Genomic DNA, 27,206 nt, shown 5'->3' on the forward strand with positions numbered 1-27,206 from the left:
ATCAGATTTTCTAATATAATGAGTTTTGTGCCTCCAAATAAAGTCATACATTTTTTGATTGCTTGTTTTTATAATAACTGAAGAGAGAGCTAAAGAAAGAGCTGGATAGATCAGTCTAGATGGATATTCAACTTTAGATAGAAGAATTCTCCCGAAAATTGATACATCTCTCTGTAACCAGCTATTCAAGATACCATTGGCTTTTTGTATTTTATTTTCAAAAGTTTCTTTCATGCTAATCTTCAAATCTTTGGAAATAGAAATGCCTAAATATTTCACCGTCTCTTTAACTGGAATGTTATACAAGGACAAATCTTGAATGGGGTGTAGGGCCAAAAGTTCACATTTGTTTAGATTTAGTTGAAGGCCTGAAGCTTTACAAAAGGAATTGATTAGAGAGATAGCCAGAGGAATTTGGTCTTTGGTGTTTTGTAAAAATAATGTTGTATCATCTGCTAGCTGACTGATTGTTAAGGTTTTCTCAAATACATTTAATTTCTTCACAGATAAATCATGACTAACCAGAGTGGACAGCGTATCTACAGCGAAAATAAACAAAAGCGGGGACAGTGGGCATCCCTGCCTTATTCCACGGCCAATCTGAAATCTTTGTGTAGTACCAAACGGGAGAGAAACGGAACTATTCATGCCTCTGTAAATCGTTTTTATAACACTAATAAACTGCTCACCAAAATTGAAAAGTTCTAAAGATCTAAAAAGAAAAGCGTGCTCTATCATATCAAAGGCCTTTTTGAAATCTAAAAATAAAATGAATCCATCATCCTCTATCAATTTGATTCAGTTTAACATTATTGTGGCCGTATACATTAACCAAAATGAAAAAAATATGTGCAATATCTAAAACAACCGCTAACCAATGTCCACTTAGATCAGATCTGGAAGAGATTAGTTTTCCTGGACAGTTGTTAAATAAAATTGCAGTACCTGCCGAGTGGGAGGAACCATGGCTGAGTAGCGTCTTATCTCCCCACTGACTAGACCAAAAAGCAGTATCCGTTATGACAGAGTGCGTTTCTTGTAGAAAAATACAGTGAGAACCATTACTTTTACTAAATAAGAACATTGCTTTTCTTTTAACCTTCTTTTGAATGCCCCTAACATTCAGTGACATTAAAGAAAATGGCAATTTAACTGGAAACATAACAACATTAAAAAAAGAAAAGTACAAAATATAAGGAAAAGTGCAAACACTTGTATGAGAAAGAACAACAACAAAAAATTCACTAGGTTGTATAACCACGAACCTAGAACATACCTCGCAACCTAGTACGTCTCCAAAAACAGTCATATCTCATACGATTCTACCTGTAATCAGTTCAGGTGAATAATTATGTCGAGTCAATGCGTTTTCCTTCAATGTAACCAAACGGTCCGCGGTAGTACGCTTTCTTTCCTTCTTTACGCGCCTGGTCGATCAAAGGCCATAGCGCAGCGCGGGCCAGCCGGTCCTCTCTCGTCAGATCCTCCGTGAATCGAACTCCGCGGTCCCGGCAGACTGATGAGTTCTTTGTTGATTTCCAAATTTCATCCCTATATTTACGCATTGTAAACTGCACAATCTTCTGCCTTGGTTTCCCTGGCTCCTCCTAACTATGTCAACAATGTCCTCTAATTTCTGAACCAGGTGCGGTGCGATTTCAGCAAAAAGACCGATCACTTCCCTGCGGGGATCCTCTTCAGGCTTCTCTTTCATACCGTTGATCCGGAGATTCCATCTTCTTTTATACCGCTCGAGTTCAGATGTTCTACCCGCCAGGTCTTTGTGCGATGTAGTTAATCCCAGGAGGGATTTGCTGGTCTCTAGGCACTTATCTTTGCACTCTTTAATTTCAGCGGCATTGAGCTCGACAGCCTTGGAAATCTCTGCGATCATGACACTGTCCCTTCGCATTTGGTTCGCCATTTCTTCTAGTTTTTCATCTTGTGAGTCAAAGCGAGCCGTCAGTGAAGTTATGGCTTGCAGAAGAGTTGCATTAGTGATATCCTCGTCGTGAGGCCTTCATTTTTTCAAGGCGTTTGATTTAGTAGGGGTGAAATGTGACGAGTCACGGCGTTTATCTGTTTGAGCGGACTGTACCTCCATTTCTGAATCGTCTGAGACCGATGATAATCTTCGGGAGGCTAGTTTGCTGTGAAGATTTCCGCATTTTGAGAACACAAAACACACATACGGTGTTTAAATGCTATTTTAGGTAGGCGTAAGTGAGACTTGTGTAGTTTCAAGACTAAATTGGGAGATTAGCTAGGCAGCTCGGTAAAAAGACATGCGTTCAGCCCACCATCTTATCCCGTCACTCAAAAGCTCCGCTTATTTTTATACACCTGTGATATACCTGTGAGCTCATTAAGTGGACAACTTTACAGTTGAGCTTCTCCGTCTAGCCATTTGTTACTGATCTGCAGTTTGTAATGTTGGCTTTAAACCCCGACAGGAGAGGAGAAGTGCTGGAGGCAGACAGAAGAAGAGCGAGTTCTCTTTGTGACATCTATGAAAATATCATTTCTAAGATCACACTTGAAAGAAGACCGCATGCGGATGCAACGACGGAGCCCCGAGATGCTGTTATTATTCAAACAAAACACCCTGATGGGAACCTGAGGAGAAGGAAATTACTTATTGCTCGGCGGTTTCTCTCTGTACTGTATGTGTTACATATGGCACCAGTGTTTGCAAGACTGTTTTGGTATCATAAAAATGCAGTTTCACCTCAAAGGACCTGGCTGCATTTGTGGGGTGTGAGGACAGTGCTTCTCAGGTGTTTTCACTGCAGGCAGCAATACCGATTTTTGCATACAGACTTTTCAGGATTCCTCCTCTTGGATTCCCAGTCCAGAGACCCTGGAAACACAACACAAGCCTCTCCCAGAGGTAAATACATGCAGCGTAATCCTTCAGCCACCGCTGCACAAGACTTTCACTGAATTTAAGTCCTGGATGGAGTTCGCGATTCTTCAGTCCCAAACTTTTGGAGAGGCCTAAATTCTCTGCCACTGTTTTTAGCGATTTGTTGTTCTTTGATGTTCACAGAATGTTTTGGCATTTCAATGTAATTGTAAAACTGTAATTCACAATTTGATCTATTCATACAATATATTCATATTCCATCCCCAACTTTCAAAGGACCATACATTTACACACACAGCATCCTCACACACACACACACACACACACACACACACACGGCATCCTCACACACACACACACACACACAGTATCCTCTCACACACACACACACACACACAGTATCCTCTCACACACACACACACACACACAGTATCCTCTCACACACACACACACACACACAGTATCCTCTCACACACACACACACACACACAGTATCCTCTCACACACACACACACACACACAGTATCCTCTCACACACACACACACACACACAGTATCCTCTCACACACACACACACACACACAGTATCCTCTCACACACACACACACACACACAGTATCCTCTCACACACACACACACACACACAGTATCCTCTCACACACACACACACACACACAGTATCCTCTCACACACACACACACACACACAGTATCCTCTCACACACACACACACACACACAGTATCCTCTCACACACACACACACACACACAGTATCCTCTCACACACACACACACACACACAGTATCCTCTCACACACACACACACACACACAGTATCCTCTCACACACACACACACACACACAGTATCCTCTCACACACACACACACACACACAGTATCCTCTCACACACACACACACACACACAGTATCCTCTCACACACACACACACACACACAGTATCCTCTCACACACACACACACACACACAGTATCCTCTCACACACACACACACACACACAGCATCCTCACACACACACACACAGCATCCTCTCTCACACACACAAACACACAGCATCCTCTCTCACACACACGCACACATATCTATCTCAAACTCCCACCAAATGCTCTGCAAATTACAGCTATTCTGCTACTTTTATTGTTAATATATGTTAAGAGTATACAGTAGTGTATCCTGTAGCGAATCCATGCATTTTTGTAAGATAAATATCCAAATTTCAAACGTAATAAACACTTTTTTTCTCACTTCCGCTGACTGTGGCACGCGGAAGACGTTCAGGCGGATGACGTGAGACGTATGCGTCGCTGACGTGAGACATACGCCACTCTCGCGATTGAAAATATATACAATAATGAACAGTAATACTGTAATAATAAAATAAACAGTATTGCTGTTTATAATATTAGTTTATGATAGAAAATGAGAACAATTACCTAACCTTCAATTAAGACTTACCTCTGTGCTTCTATTTAAGTAAAAAGTAGCTGCCATTCTCTACCTTCTCCTCCGGTGCACAGACCTTTGGCGGGCGAGTTCATCAAGGTCTTCAAAAATGATCATAGAGTTAATACATAACTGCATTTGAGGCAGTTTTTGGCATTATTTTAATGCCAAATGTCAAGAGTGCATTGATGCTTGAGCACCCACCGGCAGAAACATAAATCGGTGCCTATGACTGTATTAGCTGTTGTTTTTTCATTTTTATTCGATGAAATCATACACTGACTGACTGAATACACCAGGTGGCGGTAACGAGCAGCTGGTAACCTAGCAACGACATGCTGCCTCAGAAGCCTTTCCAAAACTGTTTCCGGAGGTGCCTTTGTGCGCAAACGCTGCCTTTGAAGTCATAGTCTACGCTTTGATCTCGCTGCCACGCGTGGTTCATGTAGCTCTCAATAGTTGCAAACAACTCCGCGCTGTCAATATGTTTGAGTGGGTTTAAGTAGGATAGACAGCAGTTTCACTATATTTGCAGCAATTACTAGTGATTATTAACACATCATGTGCATTGATTGTGTATTGATAACGACGCTGACTACGTTTTACAATCGCATTTTATTCTGGGGAGTGATGAAGAGACAGCATTAATATTTTTTCTAATATGCTTATTATTTATATTACAATTAGCGTAGTATTTAGGGTTAAAATAGAGAAAATGTTTTTAAATTCCAGTGCAAAGAGGCAAATTAGAGACGTTTGTGGCCAGAAAAATAATATTCCTATGTAATGCCATGGTTTAACCACTAGATGCCCGTATGGCTGCTTAATAAATATAGCCTACACATATTTAGCTCTACTCTAGTTGCTGTAAAGCGTTTCATAATAGCTTATTTTTTATTTATTCTATGTATTGCATTGTATATTTAGACATTATCAAACACTGAATGTTTACAAGTTTTGCTTTTTTTAAATGTTGAATTAAAAAAAGATTAATTACTCACATCCCAATATTTTATGACATTTATGTAAGAAGACAATATAAGTGAATGTTAAAAAAAAAGGCCAGCAAATACGGAATTCAACCCAATAAAAAAATGTAAATAACGTTTAAAAAAAACACAAGGCAACCAACTGCATTCAGGGAAACTCTTTCTTGTATTGCTTTAATGGGCAGTCTTCACTGAAACTCATTCAACGTCCTACAGGGAGAGACTAAAGACTAAAAACCTAAAAATATGACAACTAGCATCTGGTTTTGATCGCTATTAAGGTGTTTCTCACGTTATCTAACTGCAAATATAGCATAACTGCCTATTATCTAAAACTAAACATTAACTATAACGCGTTTCACAAAATACAACTACTGGCCTGATTTCCGAGAGGTAAACTAATGCGTTAAAATGCCAAAAACTGCTGTACTTTCCTCTACTTCCTGGCGAGTGTGCTTGAGAAGCACTAAATGAATGGGCTTCAGTGCTGGAACTATTGGCTGCTCCGTGACACGCTTCACTTCCACATTCCTCAAGAGTTGTGACACTTCCATGGGCTGCAATATGAGCTGTTTCTCAACGGCTCTGGGTCAGTTGCCTGCTATGAACTTCCCGAATCACATGGTGATCGCTGTCGCAAGTCTCTCGCTCTCAACAGCTCTGGTTTACAGGGGGTTCACATGTAAATCGAACCTAAGTTTGAGTTGGTCGTGGGATAAGACACCATTTCTCAACGCTGTAAACCAAAGCTTACAACTTCTGTCTTATTTATCGGTAAGTATGTCCTTCTCATAACTTACATCAGGCTGTCATATAAATGTCACGATATTAGTATGTTTGGTATACTTCTAGTTGGAAGGCATCTTACACTCGAGGAGTCGGGGGCAATTTATCACAAATTGTATTTATTATTCTGCGAATTCGAGTCTATTATGATTCAGGGTCATTCTATGGAAATGACCATTTTTCTGTCCCTAGCCTTAACAGAAATATTACACCTAAAAAACACTTTAGGGTTACAATTTGTTTATACTTTAAAATGAAACGTTATTTGAACAGTTATACCTTCTTGAGCCATCAATGTGGCAATATTTGTTTTTTTAATTTTAATTAATTATAAAGAATTCCAAGCACCACAGCCATGTACAGAGGGAAAGTGCTTTATTTTGAGGTCAAAAACTGGTTTTTCTACCATTTAAAATACTAATGTATTCAAAACTATCAAATATATGATGTAATAGACATACAAAAACAAAATGCAGAATAAATATTATAAAATATATAAAGAAAGTTGTGTCACTGGTGTTACCGTTTAACAAAAATGTGTTTATTTTGAAATAAAAATCACACTGATGACATCACTTGACTTCCTTCCTCCCATTTCCTGAAGATCTGTGAGAAAAGGCCCATGTGAAGTCCACGGTCTCTTTTCAGTTATCAGAAATCTTCTCATTTATCTCATGATTTCATATGAAGCTTTTAGTGGACGTCGCTGGTATGACCTACTTTATTGTTAGGGAATTGTAAAAAACTAAATACAAATGGATTAACCTACTTAATTTAGAGAGTATACCATGATTGACAACATGTGGGTTGATACCTTGCAGCAGACTTTATATAAAATGCATTTTCCATGAAAATTGTTGAAAAAAAGATCAGTAACACCAGTGACTCCCATTTATAGATAAACTTCATTCAAAGTAGGGCTGCACGATTAATCGCATGCGATATTTAACGCGATGCGATTAATCGTGCAGCCCTAATTCAAAGCTATTCATCCAGTTCTTCTGCATAAAATAGCACTAAGATTTCGTGATTCTAACTTCCCTTTATCATTGTTAATCCTCCTTTGGTCAGTTATAGCTAAATTGAGTGTAGCTGAGAAGCAGCGACTTTACAGACACTAGGCGCGTTTCTATTACAGATTTGCGCAAAACTTTGGCGATATTTTATAAATGTCGATAAAAAAGTATTGCGAAATGAAGAATGATCATATGACTTTTTACATACGCCATGTGACCTGTAAATGCGAAAAAGCCGTTTCCATTGCAGTTTTGCGAATTATTCCTTTTTCGCATTGCCTGAAAAACCACCTCATGCGAACGTAATAACTTTTTTGCGATATATTGGCGTTTTTGCGAAATTGACGCATTTCCATTAGGCGTATTTTCAATTCGCAATTTCAATTTGCGCAATTTAAAGGGTAATGGAAACACGCGCCTAGTGTCTTTGTACATTTGTACACGAGTTGTTTTAGTTCAATTTTTTCTTTTTAAATGCTGTTTATGTTCTTTTACTAACTGCTTTCACTAATTGCCAAATGTAACAATTTAGTCTCATCTAATAATTATAGTTGAAGAATAAAGATCTTTGGTCTTATGTATTGTACTGGTTTTTTATTGTGTTACCTTGTTTTTTTCTGTCATATTAAATAAAATGTGTCACATGTGACATAATAATTTTACATCCATTGAATTCTGTTTCACTCAAAAGTTAATATTTAAAGGACTGCATAATTACTTGTATAACTGTTTTTTTTAAGAATAAGGATCTTTGGTCTTATGTATGTCACTGGTGTTAAGGTCTCTGCACACTGAGTCCGAAATTTTCGCACGTTGAAAAATAAATACGACCTCACGCTGCGTCAATCACGTTTACGCACTGCCTCTGAAACTTTTGTCTGTCATAAAAAATTCGGACCAGGTTCGATTTTCTGCGTTTTCGTATCCGTAGCAAGCATTTTGATAGGAAAGGATGATCAATAGGAAAATCGGACTCGGTGTGCAAGGACCTCTACTGTTTTTTTTTCTGTCAGATTTAAAAAAAAAAAAGTGTCACGTGACAGTAATAACATTTCATAAATACCTTTAATATTGTCAAAGAAGTAAGGTAACACAGTGACAAAAAATTGTACATGTGGTCTTTAAATAAATGCACAAAAAAGATAAGAAATCATTAAGCTGTCATTTATGTGTATTCATAAAGTCAAAAGATAATCTAACAATGTGGTATAAGTTTAAATGTTAAAAAAATCTTGCCATACCAAAAGCGGACATTTCTGTAGAACGAACCTTCACATTGATGTCAACTGTTATTATATTACTTCTTAAATATAAACGCAACTAGTTTTCAGAGAAAGTTGCTAAAAGAAGGTCGATTTGTTGCTAAAAGTTGCTAAATGACGTTGTTGTGATGTCATTGCGCGATCATGACGCAAGATTGTCACAACATCAAATCTAAGCAAAAAATATATTTTATATATGTTAATTTAGATTTGTTTGTAAAATAATATGCGTAATATAATATTAAAATATAAATAACTGTATTTTTAAATGCATTGAATTGAACACATTTTTGAATGATTACAATTAAATTTTTTTTTAATAGCTAGTAAACTAGCAATACTACACATTCTCAACAATTATGCTTTAAGCAGTGTATTAGTAGTTAGTTAGTATGCTGCACTCTAAGAAAAGTCTGTAAAAGTAGGGCACAATCTACTTTGTTAATATGAAAGAATTTTCCGTATTGATTTTTTACCTGCATTTTAAATTACACAGTTTTTTTTTTTTTCGGGTTACAGGGTTATAATGGATAATGCCCTGGAAAATTACTAGTATCTTTTCCATTTTTCTTACAGTGTACTAACTGATCAACAATCGCAGGTACAAGCTACTAACAAAGTGTATCATAAATGAACAATTATTCAATTATTATTATTATGATAATTATTCTTAAAGGCACAATATGTAAGTTTTCGCCGCTAGAGGGCGCGTATTCAAAATTTAATAAAAAAAATCTTACATATTGTGCCTTTAAATGGAACAATTGCAAACAGCAGCTAACTCAATTCACATGATTTGTGTACTGCTAGAGGCATCTGTGGTTTCTTCTTTTTGTGTCATTTGGATGGAAAATGAGTGCCTTTTTATTGTCTGAGTCACTTATTACAAGCTGCTAAAAGTTGCCAAATAAGTTTTAAAAATTGCTAAATTTGTTGCTAAGTGCTTTTGGAAGAGTTGCTAGGGTAGTCTGAAAAGTTGCTAAATTTGGCAACAAAATTGCTAGGTTGGCAACACTGTAAATCCGCTTTGAAGCAATCACATACAGGGTGGGTTTCCCCCTTCTGGTCTATGTATCCCTGCCTCTACTGAATTATGTTTATCCTCGGTGGGGATAAAAATATAAAAATATACCCCCGGGTGATGCTACTCCACCAACCACCAACAGAGCATATAAAATACCAAAAATAAAAGTATTTTTGAAAACATCAGCAGGTAAAACACTGAAATATGACAATACAAACGATAATAAAATCAGAAATGGACTTTAACTGTCAGTGCTCCTGTTTAATAGAGACCGTCTGGGTTTCGTGATCCTGGTTCACACACCATTAGTGTATTTCAGATGACAGTATGAGATTGTGTGAATTATGATCACGCAATATTGACTGATGGATCGGCAGAGAATCGTCTTTCTGCGAGTCATTAGGAAATGATGGTTCTATTCTCTTTAAAGAAATATGAGGCAAATGTGTGAATACATAATGTGCACACTTTTGGAGTAAACGTTTGTATGATGTGTAGCGAAGCACTGATCAACAATAAATGGAAGCAAGTGCAATTGAATATGTACAGGTTCAATTGCCAATATATCATAAATAGTGGTCAAATATCTCAAGGTCATATCAGAATATTTATTGTGAAAAATAATCCAACACTCAGTTCAAGGCGGTGGTTCATACAGTGCCAAATAAGTACGTCGGGAAACAGTTGAACAATCTTTGCTGCAACACTAGCATAACGGAGGCACCACCTGAAGCAAAACAAACAAAACGTTCTTTTAGAACAGCTTCGGAAATTGTTGAAATCACGGTCACATTTACAGACTGTGGTTATGAGTTTATGAATCATGAATGTCAGCATGAATAGGGAGCGCTTATAAGTCACTTTTATAAATGTCTTTGGAAATGAGCATCTGCTAAAAGCCTTAAATGATGTAGATCAATTTAAACATGAGCTGTTTTATAATCGTATTGTTCACATGTTTTGATTCACTGTGGTTTTGTACAGGTCAGTTTGAGATTGAGAAACCAGAATGTCTCACACTGTTGTACCCATGAACTCTTCAACGCTCGTCATCCAGCTGCAGCCAGCAACACAAACAGCACCTGTTACGACGGCGACAAATGCTCCTGTGTCTGTTTATGTACAACAGGTGGCGGGAGCTTCACCTCTTCAAGGACTTCAGGCATTTCTGAAAGGACAACCGAAAGCCCTTGGGGTGAGAAATGTCTCATAAACTCAAATACATACATATTTTTTTCATATGTCACTGTGAGGTAAGAAAAGTTGCTACATAACTACAGCTGCCATGTTGTATATTTTACATTGTTCCCCTTTATGAAAGAGTCTCTCGTGCCACTCACACTTTCTGCGTTCTTTTTGTCTCTCACAGACGGTCCAGATAATGATCGGTCTGCTAACTCTACTGTTTGGCATTGTGTCTTCAGTTTATGCAGAAGCCATCTTTGTCTTTAGTGGTCTTCCTTACTGGGGATCTTTCATCGTAAGAAACTACTATACAATTATAGTATACAAAAATACTATACAAAGTTTTCTGTCTTTTATAATACAAGCTACATATTCCAACTCAAGCTTTAATCCTGGCCTTTCTCTCTTTTCTCAGTACATTACCGCAGGCTCACTCTGCATTGCTGCAGAAAACAAATTGAATTCCCCCTCCAGTGTGTGCTTGGTATGTACTACACAACACTTTACTTTTAAGGGTCCAAGCACCGTGCTCTTTCAGTCTGATTTATGTGCCCCCAGACCACGATTTGGTAGTTTTTGTTTCTAAACAAAGCAGCGCTGCGCTTATAAACCCTACTTTAATATGCATTATACAGAAGCAAGATGAAATCATTATTTATGTGAAGTATAGTGTATTTTTGTCACACTCCATATACTTTTCTATATACATTAACGTGTTAACACAATGTTTTAAAGTTTTTGCTAATTTATTAACCTGTTTTATGTTGTTTCTCTGCCTGTAGGTGAATGCGTCACTGGGAATGAACATTTTCAGTATTATAACCGCAGGCATTGCCATTATTTTACTTTCACTGGATTTGGTTATAGGTCCACGCATGTACTGCTGGGGTTATGACTGTAATTATTTAGACAGAAATTATGAGGTAAGTCTACAACTTTTGTATTCACTAGGGATGCACCGAAATTGCATTTTCGGTTTTTCTTCAAAAGAGAAAAATGGCTGAAATTTGTGCCGAAATAATTGCTGATTAGAATGCTTCCAGTTTCACAATAGATCTGAGATGATAAAAGCTACTGTTCACTACTGAGTTAAGGCCATTATCAAAAAACACTCCCACATTTTTTGCACGTGTGTGAGAATTCACAGATAAAGGACCCAAATGGTTATAATAGAAGCCAATTTTAGAATCATTTTGCCGTTAAAAAACTACTGTCAAGACACGCAGTGAAACATTAGCAATGAAAAGGACAGTTATTTATGCATTTATAAGACTTTCCATTTCAGACACAAAATTATTTAAATGAATCATGCAACATGATTTTATTAAGGTTTGCACCAGTCAATTTACTAATATTCTGCCATAATGTAATGCCCAAAAAGCATGTCTTAAATGTGTTTTATTATCATATAAACTTCAAGAATGGTAGATTCTGGACTGCTGAGCAGACGGTGTACCAGTGTGAGCACTAATTATCATTGATTCTGTTCTGATTATTTGTGTTAATGTTGATTGTTTTCTCAGACTCTCTTCAGGGGAATCAGAGGTGTGTTGCTGTTATTCGCCATGCTTGAGTTTATCATCTCCATCTGTCTGTCAGCATTTGCCTGTAAAGCCAACGGCTGCTGCTGTGGTCCTCCTCAGGTGAGTAACGAGCCAAATAAGGAGTGCTCGAACTTCTCTCGAGTTCAATGTAAAATTCTCGAGTAAATAAAGTGAACGCCGCACACATTATGTTCCCAAACATTAAAACCTGCAGCACTTGCAGAGATGGAATTCATGAGAAGCATTTTTACTGTGAACTGAGTTGCCCTAAAAACGTATTGCATAAAATGTTTTGGTCAAGGTAATTAGGTTACACTTGAACTTGAGGCCTGAGTGTTTTCTCCCCTGATAGAATTAAAAAAAATATTGAACAAACAATAATTCAACAAACCTGCTCACACATTTGTACTCTCAGAAGAAGTTGTTGTTTATATAGTATGCCAATATGTGCTCTAAAACGACATATTATGCTATACTTAATATTTTATTTCAAGACATTTGTCAGGTTTTTGTTGTTAAAATATCCTTTCTTGTAGAACTAATTTCTTATGCATCCCTAATTCTAACACTACGTGTATTTTTTCCAAAGGTGCAGTTTGCTCAGGTTTTATTACCACAGTCCTCTGATTTCAGATCCATTCGTTTCCAGGATCTTAACAGCTCAGAGGTAAGAGTAGCTTGTAACCCAAAATTAAAATAAGAATAAAATAAAAATTTGAATTTAGTGTTGAGAGTCCATGGGTCAACATTTATAAAATGTTGTGCAGAAACCATCCTAAATTTGATATTACGATCATCTTTTAAATATGCGTACGTGTGATTCATAGAGTGAACGTACGCACAGAAAATGCTGAATGGTTTCAGCTCTCTGCCTCGTAAACGACTCATAATTAATGTCATTAACATATAAAAGATCACCAGTCATCGTCCAAATCCTTTCATCTAGAACGGCGAGCTGCAAGAACAGCTTACATTTCCAAAAACCTGTAGTCTTGTCGGGACAAAAACTTGTCTTCAACAAGAAGAAGTACGTACGTCTGCTCAGACCTTGACGTGACGCTAAGCACTTTTCCACGTCAAAGGCCGTTTTTACAAATATGAGCGTTGGCGTGGATTTAAGCGTACGCACACTCTAAGATCAAATCTGTGCGTACGCACGCTTCATAAATGAGGCCCCATGTATTGGAAATGTGTGAAGCACTCAGTAATGAGTGCAATAATTGTTACATAATATTATCAATAAATAAGCAATCAAGCAAGAAAGCTCATCGTATAGTTTTTTTATTCTTGCAGATACCTGTGGCCAGCAGCTCTTGCATTTATCACCCGCCTGCAGACGCTCCTCCACAATACAGTGAATCCAAATAAATATGAATAAGTGGACAGTGTTGCCTTATGAAACAAAAATATATGGGAACGTATTGGAAAATATAATGCAATATATTAAATAATACACGTCCATACATGGGAAACTATACTGCAGTATATTCATGGGCCATGTGTGGCTATACATTGATTCATATAAAAAATACACTTCAAAAGTGCACTGCATTTTTACATGTAATGGCTTTATTGAAAAACTCAATTTCTCTTTTAAGAGTTAATGCTTGGGTTTGCATATAGCTGAACACATTCATAAACTTTTCTATCCCTTTGTTTGCTGAGTTACACATTTCATATATGAAAATATTCGTGATGTATAAGAGAAAACTGCACTGAAAACAAATATTAAAGTTTTCTGTTTTTGGACTATTGGATGTCTTGTTAAAATAATTTAACAAGTTTATTTTCATATTATTTATTTTGGTTTAAATGTATTTTATCACATGTATATCTATATATTATAAATATTATTATTTAATAAATACATTACATTATACAAGTAAATATATTGTCACATTTTTCAATACATGAAAAGCATCAATTCCTTATGTATCATTCAATATCTTGTAATATATTAACACATTATTCAGTATATTTTCAATGTACATTAAACAATTTAATATATTGATTGTTAATGTACGAGACAAGATGTTTTCTTTCCGTAAGGGTTGTGGTCCTGCGGTCGTGTGTGATGCTTTAATGCGACACATTTGTTGCAATCCGCAAGATCTCGAAAATTAAATGAAATGTAAACAGGTTGTAAATAAGAATGCACACTGCAAATGTAAAAGCTGTTAGTTATCAGTACATGAATATTCATCACAGTTAATCAAGCGCATAATAGAGTTCCAAAGGTTGTGCGTAATTAACAAAATGTTACTTTCATTCAGTGGTGTATAAAGTACCTGAAAGCCATACTCAAGTAAAAGTACAGATATCTTACCAGAAAATGACTTTGGTAGAAGTTGAAGTCACCGTTTAGAACATTACTGGAGTAAAAGTCTTAAAGTATGTGATATTTATTGTACTTAAGTACGAAACGTATTTTTTAAATCTTAAACGTACTTAAGTATTGAAAGTAAAAGTACAAGTAAATGCAAAATGGAAAAGAAGAAAATAAATAATATATATAAAAATGTTCATGCACAGCTTGAGTAGCAAGATTGTGTTCAGTTTTAACTCTTTCTTCCATTTTGCATTTGCAGTTACAGATGCATAAATAGGCCTAATGTTTTGTTTTTAACATAAACGTTGAATACCAATATTTAAAATCATTTAATTTTAACATGAAAAAATAGTTGAAATGTGAAATTAAAACCGCCAGTAGGTGGCAGCAAGTGACTGTTAATGAGCGAGTCATTGAGATTCAACCGATTCATTCAAACGACTGATTCATTCAGAAACAAAGCATTTAACTGTGTTAATGAGTGAATCACTGAATCATTTTTATCAACTGATTCGTTCAAAAAGCTGATTCATTGAGTAAGTAAACACCGTCCATTGCTCAGAGACGCAAAACATGTATATCGCACACCCCAGCCTCGACTTGAGTGGAAACTGAAATCATCCGCGCACACGAGCAAAGGTGTTTTTTAGGAGTCTTAACTTGCAAGCGCCAGACCACTGATTCGTCAAACCTGCTTTCCTGCAGTCCGTGTTCTATGAATCATTCGCGATTGTGCACGCAGCCACGCACTTTTTTTTGCACATGAGCAAAGGTGTTTTTAGGAGTCTAACTTGCAAACGCCAGACCACTGATTCGTCAAACATGCTTCTCTGCAGTCCGTGTTCTTCTGACTCTTTTGTAGTAACGAATATGCTTCGGGGAAATGTATCGGAGTAAAAGTATAAATTTTAATTAGGAAATGTAGTGAAGTAAAAGTTTGCTGAAATATAAAAACTCAAGTAAAGTACAGATACTCCCAAAAAATACTTAAGTCACTTCGTTACAGTACACCACTGCTTTCATTTTACATAACAACTATATAGATTTATGCACACCTCCGAACATTCATCAACCAATCAGATTCAAGCATTGAACAGCCCTAGCATTGGATTGCTATAACAATGGATTAAAGCATCATCATTAGTGTTATATTCATCCGACATCTTACATCATCCTCCCAGAGCTGCTTCCGTGTACAACTGTTGGCGCAAGCTAGATTAAAGTGATTATTAAGTTTCGAATATGGATATTTTTATTACAAAACCGCATCGATTCGTTACAGGAGGCCTTTGTTTAAAAAAAGTTACAGTGGCCTTTATCATGAGATCAAAAAGTAATTACTGATTGCTTATTAATATAATAATGTTCTGTAACTGTGCTTTCAGTCATTGTTTTAATTATTTTCTCAAAACTGTTAAATTAGATAAAATAAATATTTGATAAATGCAAAATCAATAAAGGCACCTAAATATTTTTATGTTGTATAGATTTGATGCTTAGTTAAAATGTGAGTTTACTTTCATAAGCCACTTTTTTTGTGTGAAGTTATGCTCAGTAATGTTCCAGTGTGCTGTAAAAGAAAAAGATTAATCTTTTTGTTTCAAGTTGAAAGTTGTTTGCTGATGTAGTGCAACAACGGTCGCCGTGATTTTGCCAAGACATGTTCCTGGATCAACATCTTTTGTTGATCCTGGATCAACATTACTGTCCAAAAATATAAACTAAACCCAATCCCTAGCCCCTAAACCTACCCCTACCCATAATTTATTCCTAAAATCAGTGTGAAATGATAGCTGATTAACAAGGGTGTAGAAGCACCTAACCCTGACCGTAAGCCTAAAACAGACATTTCCTGAAAAGTTATGCCTCGATTCTGATAGGTTGATTGGAATGTTGTTCCAGGATCAACAAGGATGTGTTGATCCAGGAACATGTTGTACTTGGTGAAATCACGGTCACCGTGCAACAACAATAAAATTTATTTCACCAGAAAATACTAACCTTTTCTGTGTGTGCAATAATAATCAATAAATAATTAATTATTGTGTCCATTAAACATTAAAGTTCACTTTGACTGGTTACTAATGTTTAATACTCATTAATAAATGGTTCACAGCTGTTCACTTTACATTAAGGTTCACTTTCACAGGCTACTAACGTTTATAGCTCATTAATAAATGGTTCACAGGTGTTCACTTTACATTAAGGTTCACTTTCACAGGCTACTAACGTTTATAGCTCATTAATAAATGGTTCACAGGTGTTCACTTTACATTAAGGTTCACTTTCACAGGCTACTAACGTTTATAGCTCATTAATAAATGGTTCACAGGTGTTCACTTTACATTAAGGTTCACTTTCACAGGCTACTAACGTTTATAGCTCATTAATAAATGGTTCACAGGTGTTCACTTTACATTAAGGTTCACTTTCACAGGCTACTAACGTTTATAGCTCATTAATAAATGGTTCACAGGTGTTCACTTTACATTAAGGTTCACTTTCACAGGCTACTAACGTTTATAGCTCATTAATAAATGGTTCACAGGTGTTCACTTTACATTAAGGTTCACTTTCACAGGCTACTAACGTTTATAGCTCATTAATAAATGGTTCACAGGTGTTCACTTTACATTAAGGTTCACTTTCACAGGCTACTAACGTTTATAGCTCATTAATAAATGGTTCACAGGTGTTCACTTTACATTAAGGTTCACTTTCACAGGCTACTAACGTTTATAGCTCATTAATAAATGGTTCACAGGTGTTCACTTTACATTAAGGTTCGCTTTCACAGGCTACTAACGGTTGTTCACAGGTGATCACTTTACATTAAGGAACGCTTTCACAGGTTACTAACGTTTGTAATTAATTAATAAATGGTTCACAGGTGTTCACTTTACATTAAAGTTCACTTTCACAGGTTACTAATGTTTATAGCTCATTAATAAATGGTTCACAGGAGTTCACTTTACATTAAGGTTCACTTTTAGATGTTATTAACGTAGATTCTGGTAAGAAACATTGTAAGAAAAGTGACACAGGTCATGAGATATAAATGAGAAAACCATAAATACAACAACCTTTAGTCTTGCTATAATAATAAATTTTTGCTGCATCATGAATAAAATCAGGAATCAAATATATTTGTTAAGCATTTATGACATGTGAGTTAAAAATGGCTCACTATTTGGCAGGTATTGCATCAAAATCACCCTTTTATTCATGCATTTATAACTGCATATCATTGATTTATAATGCATTTGTAAGTGAGTTATTAATAATTTATTAACACCTTTATAAATCCTTTATAAAGGGAACCTTAATGTAAAGTGTTACCTGATTTTCTTCGCCCTTTTCTTCACTCTGGAGATGTAAAGTTCTTGAAGGTTGGGCAGAGGAGCACCGACAATCCTCTCCACCCAAAATAAAAATCAAGATGATAATTTAATCTTGATAAAATATATAGGTTTCTAATAATTGCTGTGGATAGGCATCATGAACTTTTGCGGAGAATCATGGTAAGGTACAGAGTAGATTCTGGTAAGAAACATTGTAAGAAAAGTGACACAGGTCATGACATATAAATGAGAAAACCATAAATACAACAACCTTTAGTCTTGCTATAATAATAAATTTTTGCTGCATCATGAATAAAATCAGGAATCAAATATATTTGTTAAGCATTTATGACATGTGAGTTAAAAATGGCTCACTATTTGGCAGGTATTGCATCAAAATCACCCTTTTATTCATGCATTTATAACTGCATATCATTGATTTATAATGCATTTGTAAGTGAGTTATTAATAATTTATTAACACCTTTATAAATCCTTTATAAAGGGAACCTTAATGTAAAGTGTTACCTGATTTTCTTCGCCCTTTTCTTCACTCTGGAGATGTAAAGTTCTTGAAGGTTGGGCAGAGGAGCACCGACAATCCTCTCCACAGTCCTAATAGCTGAACTAAACCAGACAGATATAGACAAAAACAGGACAGACTCTGTAGAACTGTTTCAGCAGATCCTGTGGCAGGTTGAATCTCCTCAGCTGGCGAAGTACAAACTCTTCTGGGCCTCTTTAGCAATAGAGTCTATGTGAGTGTCCCACTTCAGGTCCTGAGAGATGGTGGTTCCCAGGAACCTGAATCACTCCACTGTTGCTACAGTGCTGTTCATGATGGTGAATGCAAGGGGTTTCTCCTGCAGTCCACTATCACTGTTTTGAGTGTGTTGAACTCCAGGTTGTTGTGATTGCACCAGACATCCAGCTCTTTAAAGGGATAGTTCCCCCAAAAATGACCCAGAAAAAATTCTGTCATTAATTACTCACCCTCGTGTTGTTCCAAACCCGTAAATCCTTCTTTCATCTTCGGAACACAATGTGTCATCAGTGGTTCAACCGTAATAGTACGAAGCTAACCCAGATCCAGCGTGATGACGTTGAACACATGTGCCTTGTGTTCAACGTCATCACGCCGGATCTGGGTCAGCACCGGCGCCGCCACACGCTTGTGTCATGGTACTGTCGTGAACGCGCGTCCACAAGTGATGCAGTAGAGACGAAAATGTGGAATAAAGTCATTATTTTTGTTTTCTTAGCGCAAAAAAAGTATTCTCGTAGCTTCGTAACATTACGGTTGAACCACTGATGTCACATGGACTACTTTGTTGATCATCTTGGTACTTTTTTGTGCCTTGACCGTGGTAGTTCCCTTGCTGTCATCAAAAATATCTCAAATTGTGTTCCGAAGATGAAAGAAGGTCTTACGGTTTGGAACAACACGAGGGTGAGTAATTAATGACAGAATTTTCATTTTTGGGTGAACTATCCCTTTAACCTCCTGTCTGTAAGCAGACTCGTCTCTGTTGTGGATGAGGCCGATGATGGTAGTGTCATCTGCTAATTTCAGGAGCTTGACAGAGGGATCTTTTGCAGTGCATTCGTTCGTATACAGGGAGAAGAACAGTGGGGAGAGTACATATCCCTGAGGGGCGCCAGTGCTGATTGTGAGAGTCCTGGATGTAAGTTGCCCAGCCTCAATAGCTGCTACCTGTCTGTCAGGAAGCTGGTGATCCACTGACAGATTGGGGTGGGCACGGAAAGCTGGGTCTGTTTGTCTGAGACAAGGTACATTAAGCCAACACTTGCAACTGTTCTGCAATTACCTTTCCACCTAATTGCTCAAAAATGTGCAAAATTATGCGCAAGTCATCAAATAAAGCGCGCGCATTCATAATAAAACGTGCCGCAGACGGCTCCGGGGGATGAATAAAGGCCCCCCAGGGCTTCCGCTGACTGTCATACACTGAAGCAGTTCCGGCAGATGACGTAAGACACGCGGCGTTCCGAGATTAGTGACGAATGCGGAGAGAGAACAAAACAAAATGCCGGTCACGAATTAGAAGTACAAACTGAGGATTTGCAAAGAAAAATGTCGGAGGATTTCGATATAAGCCAAGAGGAGACTGGTTTTCCTTTGCTAAAGTAAGGAAACTTTGCTTCCTTTGCTCCTATAAACAAACTCGCGAGACTAGCATATCTCAGAGGCGCGCGCGCTACGTATACGTGCTGCGTCATCCTCCGGATACAATCAATACAGTATTGTTACTGTTAGGGGGATTCTGACTTCGAGGCATTCAGTCATAATCCCACAGATGGTAGCTTTGCACCAGTGGCTCCTCAGCCAAGCACACGCACCAAATGTCTGAACCTCTTTTACTGAGAAGGATTTTTATTGCAATGACGGTACATCAGTAGGGTAAAACTATCTTGTCTCACGACAGTCTAACGGTACATTCACACGGGGCGTCGCCGTCGACACTTGATGGAGGGCGTTTCTGAAGCTTGGTGTTGACGCGACCGTCATAGTGACAACAGCCAATCACATTAGTTTTCTGGTGTTGCATGAACGTGATTGGCTAGCGTCTGCACCAGGGTATTTGCATAAGGTGATCTGATGAATGGGGCGTAAACCTAGCTCCACGTTCCTTGGTGAATTCTGCTTCACAATGATAGGAAGAGCCATCATCAAAAGCTCAAAAAGCGATGTTGCATTGAACGCTTGGCAGCCAGTTATCCCTGTGGTAACTTTTCTGACACCTCCTGCTTAAAACCCAAAAAACCAGAAGGAGACCCCACTTTAACGGTCCGTATTTATACTGAAAATCAAGATCAAGCAAACTTTTTCCCTTCTGTTTCACGGCAGGTTTATGTCCTTCCTGAGCTCTCTTAGGGACACCTGCATTACCGTTTCACAGGTAAGGTTTACTGTCCCTGGGGCAGGTAGAGCCCGGGACCACGGTGGGCCCCAATGCTTGACGCTACATGCAAGAGCCCGTCGGAATGGGGCCTCCCACTTATTTTACACCCCTCATATCTCTTCACAGTGCCAGACTAGAGTCAAGCTCAACAGGGTCTTCTATCCCTGCTGATTCTGCCAAGCACTGAAATCTTGCTGAGACATTTAAAGGGTTAGTTCACCCAAAAATGAAAATTAGGCTGCGTTTGTTGTACTCAGCGGGTGTTGCATTGCTTCGGTTCAAAAGACATGAAATAAAAAGCACCTTTGCATAAAAAAAAGTGTCTCACACGGCTCCGGGGGGTGAACAAAGGCCTCCTGTGTTTTTGTAAGAAAAATATCCATATTCAAAACGTAATAATCACTTTAATCTAGCTTGCGCCAACAGTTACACACAGAAGCAGTTCCGGGGGAATGACGTATGAGTTCAGTGTTGCACATGCGCCGGTGAGTCTCGTGAAAACCAACATTTGTTTATAGGATCAAAAGAAGCAAAGTTTCCTTACTTTAGCAAAGGAACACCAGTCTCCTCTTGGCTTATATCGAAATCCTCCGACATTCTTCTTTACAAATCCTCGTTTTGTACTTCTAATTAGTGACCGTTGTTTTGTTTCGATCTCTCTGCGTGAGTCACTTCTGAGCGGCGCATGCGCAAAGCTGACCTCATACGTAATTCCCCCGTAACTGCTTCCGTTTAAAACAGTGAGCGCAAGCTAGATTCAAGTGATTATTACGTTTTGAATATGGATATTTTTCTTACAAAACCGCATCGATTCGCTACAGAAGGCCTTTGTTCACCCCCCGGAGCCGTGTGAGATACTTTTTTTTGTGGAAGGGTGCTTTTTATTTCACGTCTTTTGGACTGAAGGAATGCAACACCCGCTGAGTACAACGATAGAGCTTGAAAGATCAAAGACAATTTTTAATATAACTCCGACTGGATTCGTCTGAAAGAAGAAGTCATATACACCTAGGATGACTTGAGGGTGAGTAATTTATGGGCTAATTTTCATTTTTGGGTGAACTAACCCTTTAAATAAGCATTAACCCACAAGACTACATTGTCGGATAGACCAACACTTCTAAGCCTATCTAACAAAATCTCATGCTCCACTGTGTAAAATGCGTTAGTTAAATCAATAAAAAGACATGCATGGTGGTGTTTTTCTTCTAGGGACCCCACAAGGTCATTTAAAACTTTTGAGATAGCTGTAATGGCACTGTTTTTTTTTTTGTTTTTGTTTTTTTTACAAAATCCTGATGTTGTAAAAAAAAAAAAACTAAAGTTTATGAGTGCGTAAATACTGTAAATTGTTAACGGATAAAACTTTCCAAAAGTTTTGACAAAATACACAGTTTTGAAACAGGTCTGTGGTTATTTAAAGTAGGGCCCGCCCCCTTTCAACAGAGGAACCCCGAATGCAGACTTCCAGATCTGTGGAAGTTCCTTGGTTGTCTTATTATTGAAACATTATTTTCAGTGATGTTCCAACATTCCTATTTGTAATGGTTTTTATCTACAAAATACACTTGACACTTATAAAAATGTAAAGGTCTGTAAACAATAGTACGTTTAGGCTAACAAAGTTGCAAGTGTTGCAATTAATTGACCCTTGTATGTTTGCATATGCAAAGCTTCACAAAAAATGGGATGTGTGTACGTATTGTTCATTAACTCATAGTTGGATAACCCAGACCTTTCACATTTGTGCATTTTGCTTAAACCGGTACAAACAAAGAGGTAAACAAAAAAAGTACAATAGAGAAACAGGCTTGATAAACATTGTTTGAACAAAGTTCAAAGTTAATATTTAGTGTTTGTCATGTGACAACATTGTAGCATACTACTCTGAAACATTTCTTATGCTGCGTTCAAGTCCTCCTGGGACGTTCGTACTCACGAGTTGACAAGTCGTAATTACGACATCAGGTGCGTTCAAGTCAGTTTAGTCGGCACAAGATGGCGGTGTACCTTCTTTGAATAAATTACAAGAAAATACAACAGGGTCTGTTAACTCTGCTTATAGAAAATGAAGAGCAAAGAATTCGCATCAGGTGTGTTTTGCGTTTTTAATATTTTTAAAAAGTAATTTATGAAGCCACTTTAATCTGTATCGCATAAAAACTAGTGTTACAAGAATATGACCAATTAAAGTTTATAGGACAATTAAACTATCAATTTAAACAAAACGTTACCGTCAACTACAGACGTTGCATCCATCGATTCCGCCATGTTTCTCATTGACACGCCCCCAACTCGGAAACTCGGGGCTTAAAGAAAATTTCGAGTTTCCCACTCGTAATAACGACTTTGTGGTGGCGTTCATGTGCGTTCAACTCGTAAATACGATCTATCCGACATGACTTGAATGCACCAATACTTATTGTATACTGTTTCACACACTATTCTTTCAAAAAAATAGTAGGTAGTAAACAAGTATGCCATTTCTAACACTTTGTACGCTTTGTAATGTTTTATTTTGGCCACTAGACGCCATAGGACTCTCATTCTAACTTGTGCCTCTAGTAATCAGTGTTATTGTGTTCACATGCGTCTCATTCAGTGATGTGTATTTAAGCTGATCTGTTTCTCTGTATCTTCACTTGGTTTTGTTCTGCAGATGTGCCATAGCCTTTTGTGTCTCCTCTTGGTTTTTCTCTCAGACCATTGTCTTGACAGTTTTCCAGACTGGCAGAACATAGATGGGGTCCAGCTTCTTCACAAATGCTCTAAATGCCTGTCGTCTTCCACGATGGAGAAAGGCTGCAACTCCTTCACAATCATGTTGACAAGGGCCTCATCAAACTCTTTCTTCCTTCCTAATAACACGCAGTACAATTACCATTCATTCATATTGGCAGAGTAATTCAAAGTAACAAAGTAGGCAATTCAGATTAACCCCTTCGAAGTAAGCCCATGCAGTGTTTAACCAAGAAATACAACATTTCATCTTTTAATAAATGTGCATTGGCAATACAAAGTCTGTACATCCCTTAGAGTTCAGATGATTACAATATAGATGTAGACACCATTCAAAAGTGCTTGTTTGGTGTTGGTCTTAAATCCAACATGGCCTTTGTGTATACAAAAAATCCCACCCAACTAATGGATACTAAAATACAGAGGTGGGGAAATGACCCAAATTTCATAAACACAGGCTATTTCAGACAATTGGTGTGTCTCCTCCTGGTTTTTCTCTCAGACCATTGTCTTGACAGTTTTCCAGACTGGCAGAATATAGATGGGGTCCAGCTTCTTCACAAATGCTCTAAATGCCTGTCGTCTTCCACGATGCAGAAAGGCTGCAACTCCTTCACAATCATGTTGACAAGGGCCTCATCAAACTCTTTCTTCCTTCCTAATAACACGCAGTACAATTACCATTCATTCATATTGGCAGAGTAATTCAAAGTAACAAAGTAGGCAATTCAGATTAACCCCTTCGAAGTAAGCCCATGCAGTGTTTAACCAAGAAATACAACATTTCATCTTTTAATAAATGTGCATTGGCAATACAAAGTCTGTACATCCCTTAGAGTTCAGATGATTACAATATAGATGTAGACACCATTCAAAAGTGCTTGTTTGGTGTTGGTCTTAAATCCAACATGGCCTTTGTGTATACAAAAAATCCCACCCAACTAATGGATACTAAAATACAGAGGTGGGGAAATGACCCAAATTTCATAAACACAGGCTATTTCAGACAATTGGTTGGATTTAAACAGTAACAATTATGTGTATAAAGGTCAGTGTGAATGACATGAATATGAAAAAAATATGCTATTGGTTGACTTCTTGATGTACTAAAACAAATGGCTTTAATCGAATTTCATTTACATTTTAGAAGAAATTATTTTAATAATTTTAATTAAAAATTTCCATTTAGTCGGTCAAAATCACCTGTTAAACCCACTTTTTTTAAATGATGGGTCGACTGAGTTGGGATCCATGTGCAGCTTTATTTGGAAAATGAGTTGAACCCTGGTTATAAATGCATTCTGCATCCAAACATTGCAGTTTTGTCTACTTTCAGCACATGATTGGGCAACATTTAAATATCAGTTTCGCCAAGAAATAAACTCTGTTCTCGTCTATTCTATTATTAGAGTGTAATTTTCTAGTGGTTCTAGAGAGCAGCGTGTCAACGGGACTTTTATTTTGGTTTTGTGGCGTGACGTCATAAGGCTGCGCTCCTGCATCTGTTGTGATTCGGATGAAGACAGGTTCGTGTTTTTAAGCATTTAAAAGGTTCAGTCTATCTTGTTGTTTTTACAGTAACTGTAAAATGAATTAGTTGTTTTGCATCCACTTGAACAGAACATGTGCGTCTCATTTCGCTCCATATATCGTGAATCAGTTGATCATAAAGATGCATTCAGTCACTAGTAGAGATAATGGAGAAACGGAGCTTTTCCAAACTTTTCTCAAATGAACCAAATTATTCTCAAAATGATTCAGTGATTCGAATCAGCGCGCGCTGACGAGACGCAGTGTAAATGCAGCGAGCACAACAAACATGTGATAACACATTTTACAATCCAACTATATTATTTCACGAAAGTGGAATATATTAAATGTTATCTACAAATCAATACTAATTGTAAATAATAAGTGCCTAAAAATGAAAGGTCTCTTTAATTTGTAGCACAAATTTAAGTGTTTTTAATTAACTCTCTCTCTGACTGACTCCCTTAACAGTGTGCTGACTACTGAACTAGGGAGCTGATTGAGATGCACTCGGATTTAGTTTAGATTTATTTTTCTTTCTGTTAATTATTCTCATCAAACACACAGAAAAACAGTTGAATCATCTGAGACACACGTGACACAATATTACAAAGATGGAGTTTATTAAAGAGGAGAGTGAAGACATGAAGATTGAAGAAACATTCAAACATGAAGATACTTTGGAACAAACAAAGATGGCGTTTATTAAAGAGGAGAGTGAAGACATGAAGATTGAAGAAGCATTCAAACATGAAGATACTGAGAAACCAACAGGTTGGTTTTTACTCATTTGATCTTTACTAAAATGTCCCGATTTCATTCCCCTCAGAAAGTCTGTTTCCCTTTACGCAATCACACTACAATTCTTGCGTAGTTGCATAGTTACCATACGTACGATCAGAACTGACGTGCGCTAGAAGCACAATTGGATGTACAGCAAGTCCAATGGTTCAAAATACTGTGTTTTCTCCAAAACTTGAAAATAGTTTTGAGAAGAGATGTTTAACAACTTGAAATTTAATTGTGCTTATTTTTCCAATTTATTATCAATTTCAACAATGTTTACGGCTTTGGCTATTCTGTCTTATATTTAAGCCGTGGTCACACTAGACTTTGAGCATGCGAAATTAGTTCGGACAGTGCTGTGAAAAGGGGCGGGAGCCATGATATTGATATTGATGTCAGGATATGACATAACGCGCCAAAATATCCACACTAGTCATAATTCTTTTCTATTTAAAGGGATAGTTCACCCAAAAATGAAAATGTGATGTTTATCTGCTTACCCCCAGGGCATCCGAGATGTAGGTGACTTTGTTTCTTCAGTAGAACACAAATGAGGATTTTTAACTCAAACCGTTGCAGTCTGTCAGTCGTATAATGGAAGTGAATGGGAATCACGGCTTTGAGAGTCAAAAAAACATACACAAACAAAACCAAATTAAACCCTGCGGCTCGTGACGATACATTGATGTGTGATACGATCGGTCTGTGCAAGAAACTGAACAGAATTTATATAGTTTTTTACCTCTGATGCACTGCAATGTCCGAACTGTCCTGAGCGTGTCCTCGATAGCCGGCGCGTGACGCGTCTTCTTCTTGCTTGACGGCGGATCGCAGACTTATAAGTGCATTACCGCCACCTATCTCTCAAATGGACCATTGACACTCTATTTACAATCTCAATTAGGAGTGAAAAAAATGTCATGGGATTTTTAATGACCACAGAGTCGGGACCCCGGTTTAGCGTCTCATCCGAAGGACGGTGCTTTTTACAATATAGTGTCCCCGTCACTATACTGGGGCATTAGGACCCACACGGACCACAGGGTGAGCATCCCCTGCTGGCCTCACTAACATAACAGCAACCTAGTTTTCCTAGGAGGTTTCCCATCCAGGTACTGACCAGGCTCAGCCCTGCTTAGCTTCAGTGGGCAACCAGTCTTGGGTTGCAGGGTGATATGACTGTGATAAAAGAGTATCACAATGCTGAAAAAGCTTTTTTTGTTTTACATGATTTGAAATCAAACTAATGGATAACTGTTGTGTTTGTGGCCTAAACAGCCGCGGATCAGTAGCGGACTGCAAACGCGTCCTGTGTGAAAGCACAATGAGTCCGTGCTGCTTCTGCACCACATACGTAATGCACATGGACCGCATACGCACTGCAGAAGGAGTATGTGTGAAACAGGTGTCACTCTCCAAGTGAGT

At 37.7% G+C, this 27,206-nt stretch overlaps 2 protein-coding genes and 1 pseudogene across 2 annotated transcripts in view; 2 read left to right on the forward strand and 1 right to left on the reverse strand.

The window, feature by feature from the left end:
- Window positions 1-27,206, forward strand: part of LOC107677801 (zinc finger protein 721-like) — a 95,786-nt gene that overhangs the window by 39,043 nt on the left and 29,537 nt on the right. The window contains exon 4 of the mRNA XM_016472838.1: window positions 18,890-18,904. Coding sequence (XP_016328324.1) covers window positions 18,890-18,904 — 15 coding nt within the window. The remainder of the gene's footprint in view (window positions 1-18,889; window positions 18,905-27,206) is intronic.
- LOC107677812 (uncharacterized) lies at window positions 1,342-2,301 on the reverse strand (annotated as a pseudogene).
- LOC107677813 (membrane-spanning 4-domains subfamily A member 4A-like) lies at window positions 5,909-13,882 on the forward strand. The gene is made up of 8 exons (XM_016472850.1): window positions 5,909-6,090; window positions 10,389-10,599; window positions 10,774-10,884; window positions 11,005-11,073; window positions 11,372-11,512; window positions 12,113-12,232; window positions 12,723-12,800; window positions 13,427-13,882. Exons 2-8 carry the CDS (start codon window positions 10,414-10,416, stop codon window positions 13,499-13,501), a joined length of 780 nt encoding a protein of 259 aa, XP_016328336.1. The 5' UTR covers window positions 5,909-6,090; window positions 10,389-10,413; the 3' UTR covers window positions 13,502-13,882.

Source organism: Sinocyclocheilus anshuiensis, unplaced genomic scaffold, assembly GCF_001515605.1.
Source record: "Sinocyclocheilus anshuiensis isolate Anshui unplaced genomic scaffold, SAMN03320099.WGS_v1.1 scaffold1198, whole genome shotgun sequence".
In the NCBI taxonomy this organism is placed as follows: domain Eukaryota; kingdom Metazoa; phylum Chordata; class Actinopteri; order Cypriniformes; family Cyprinidae; genus Sinocyclocheilus; species Sinocyclocheilus anshuiensis.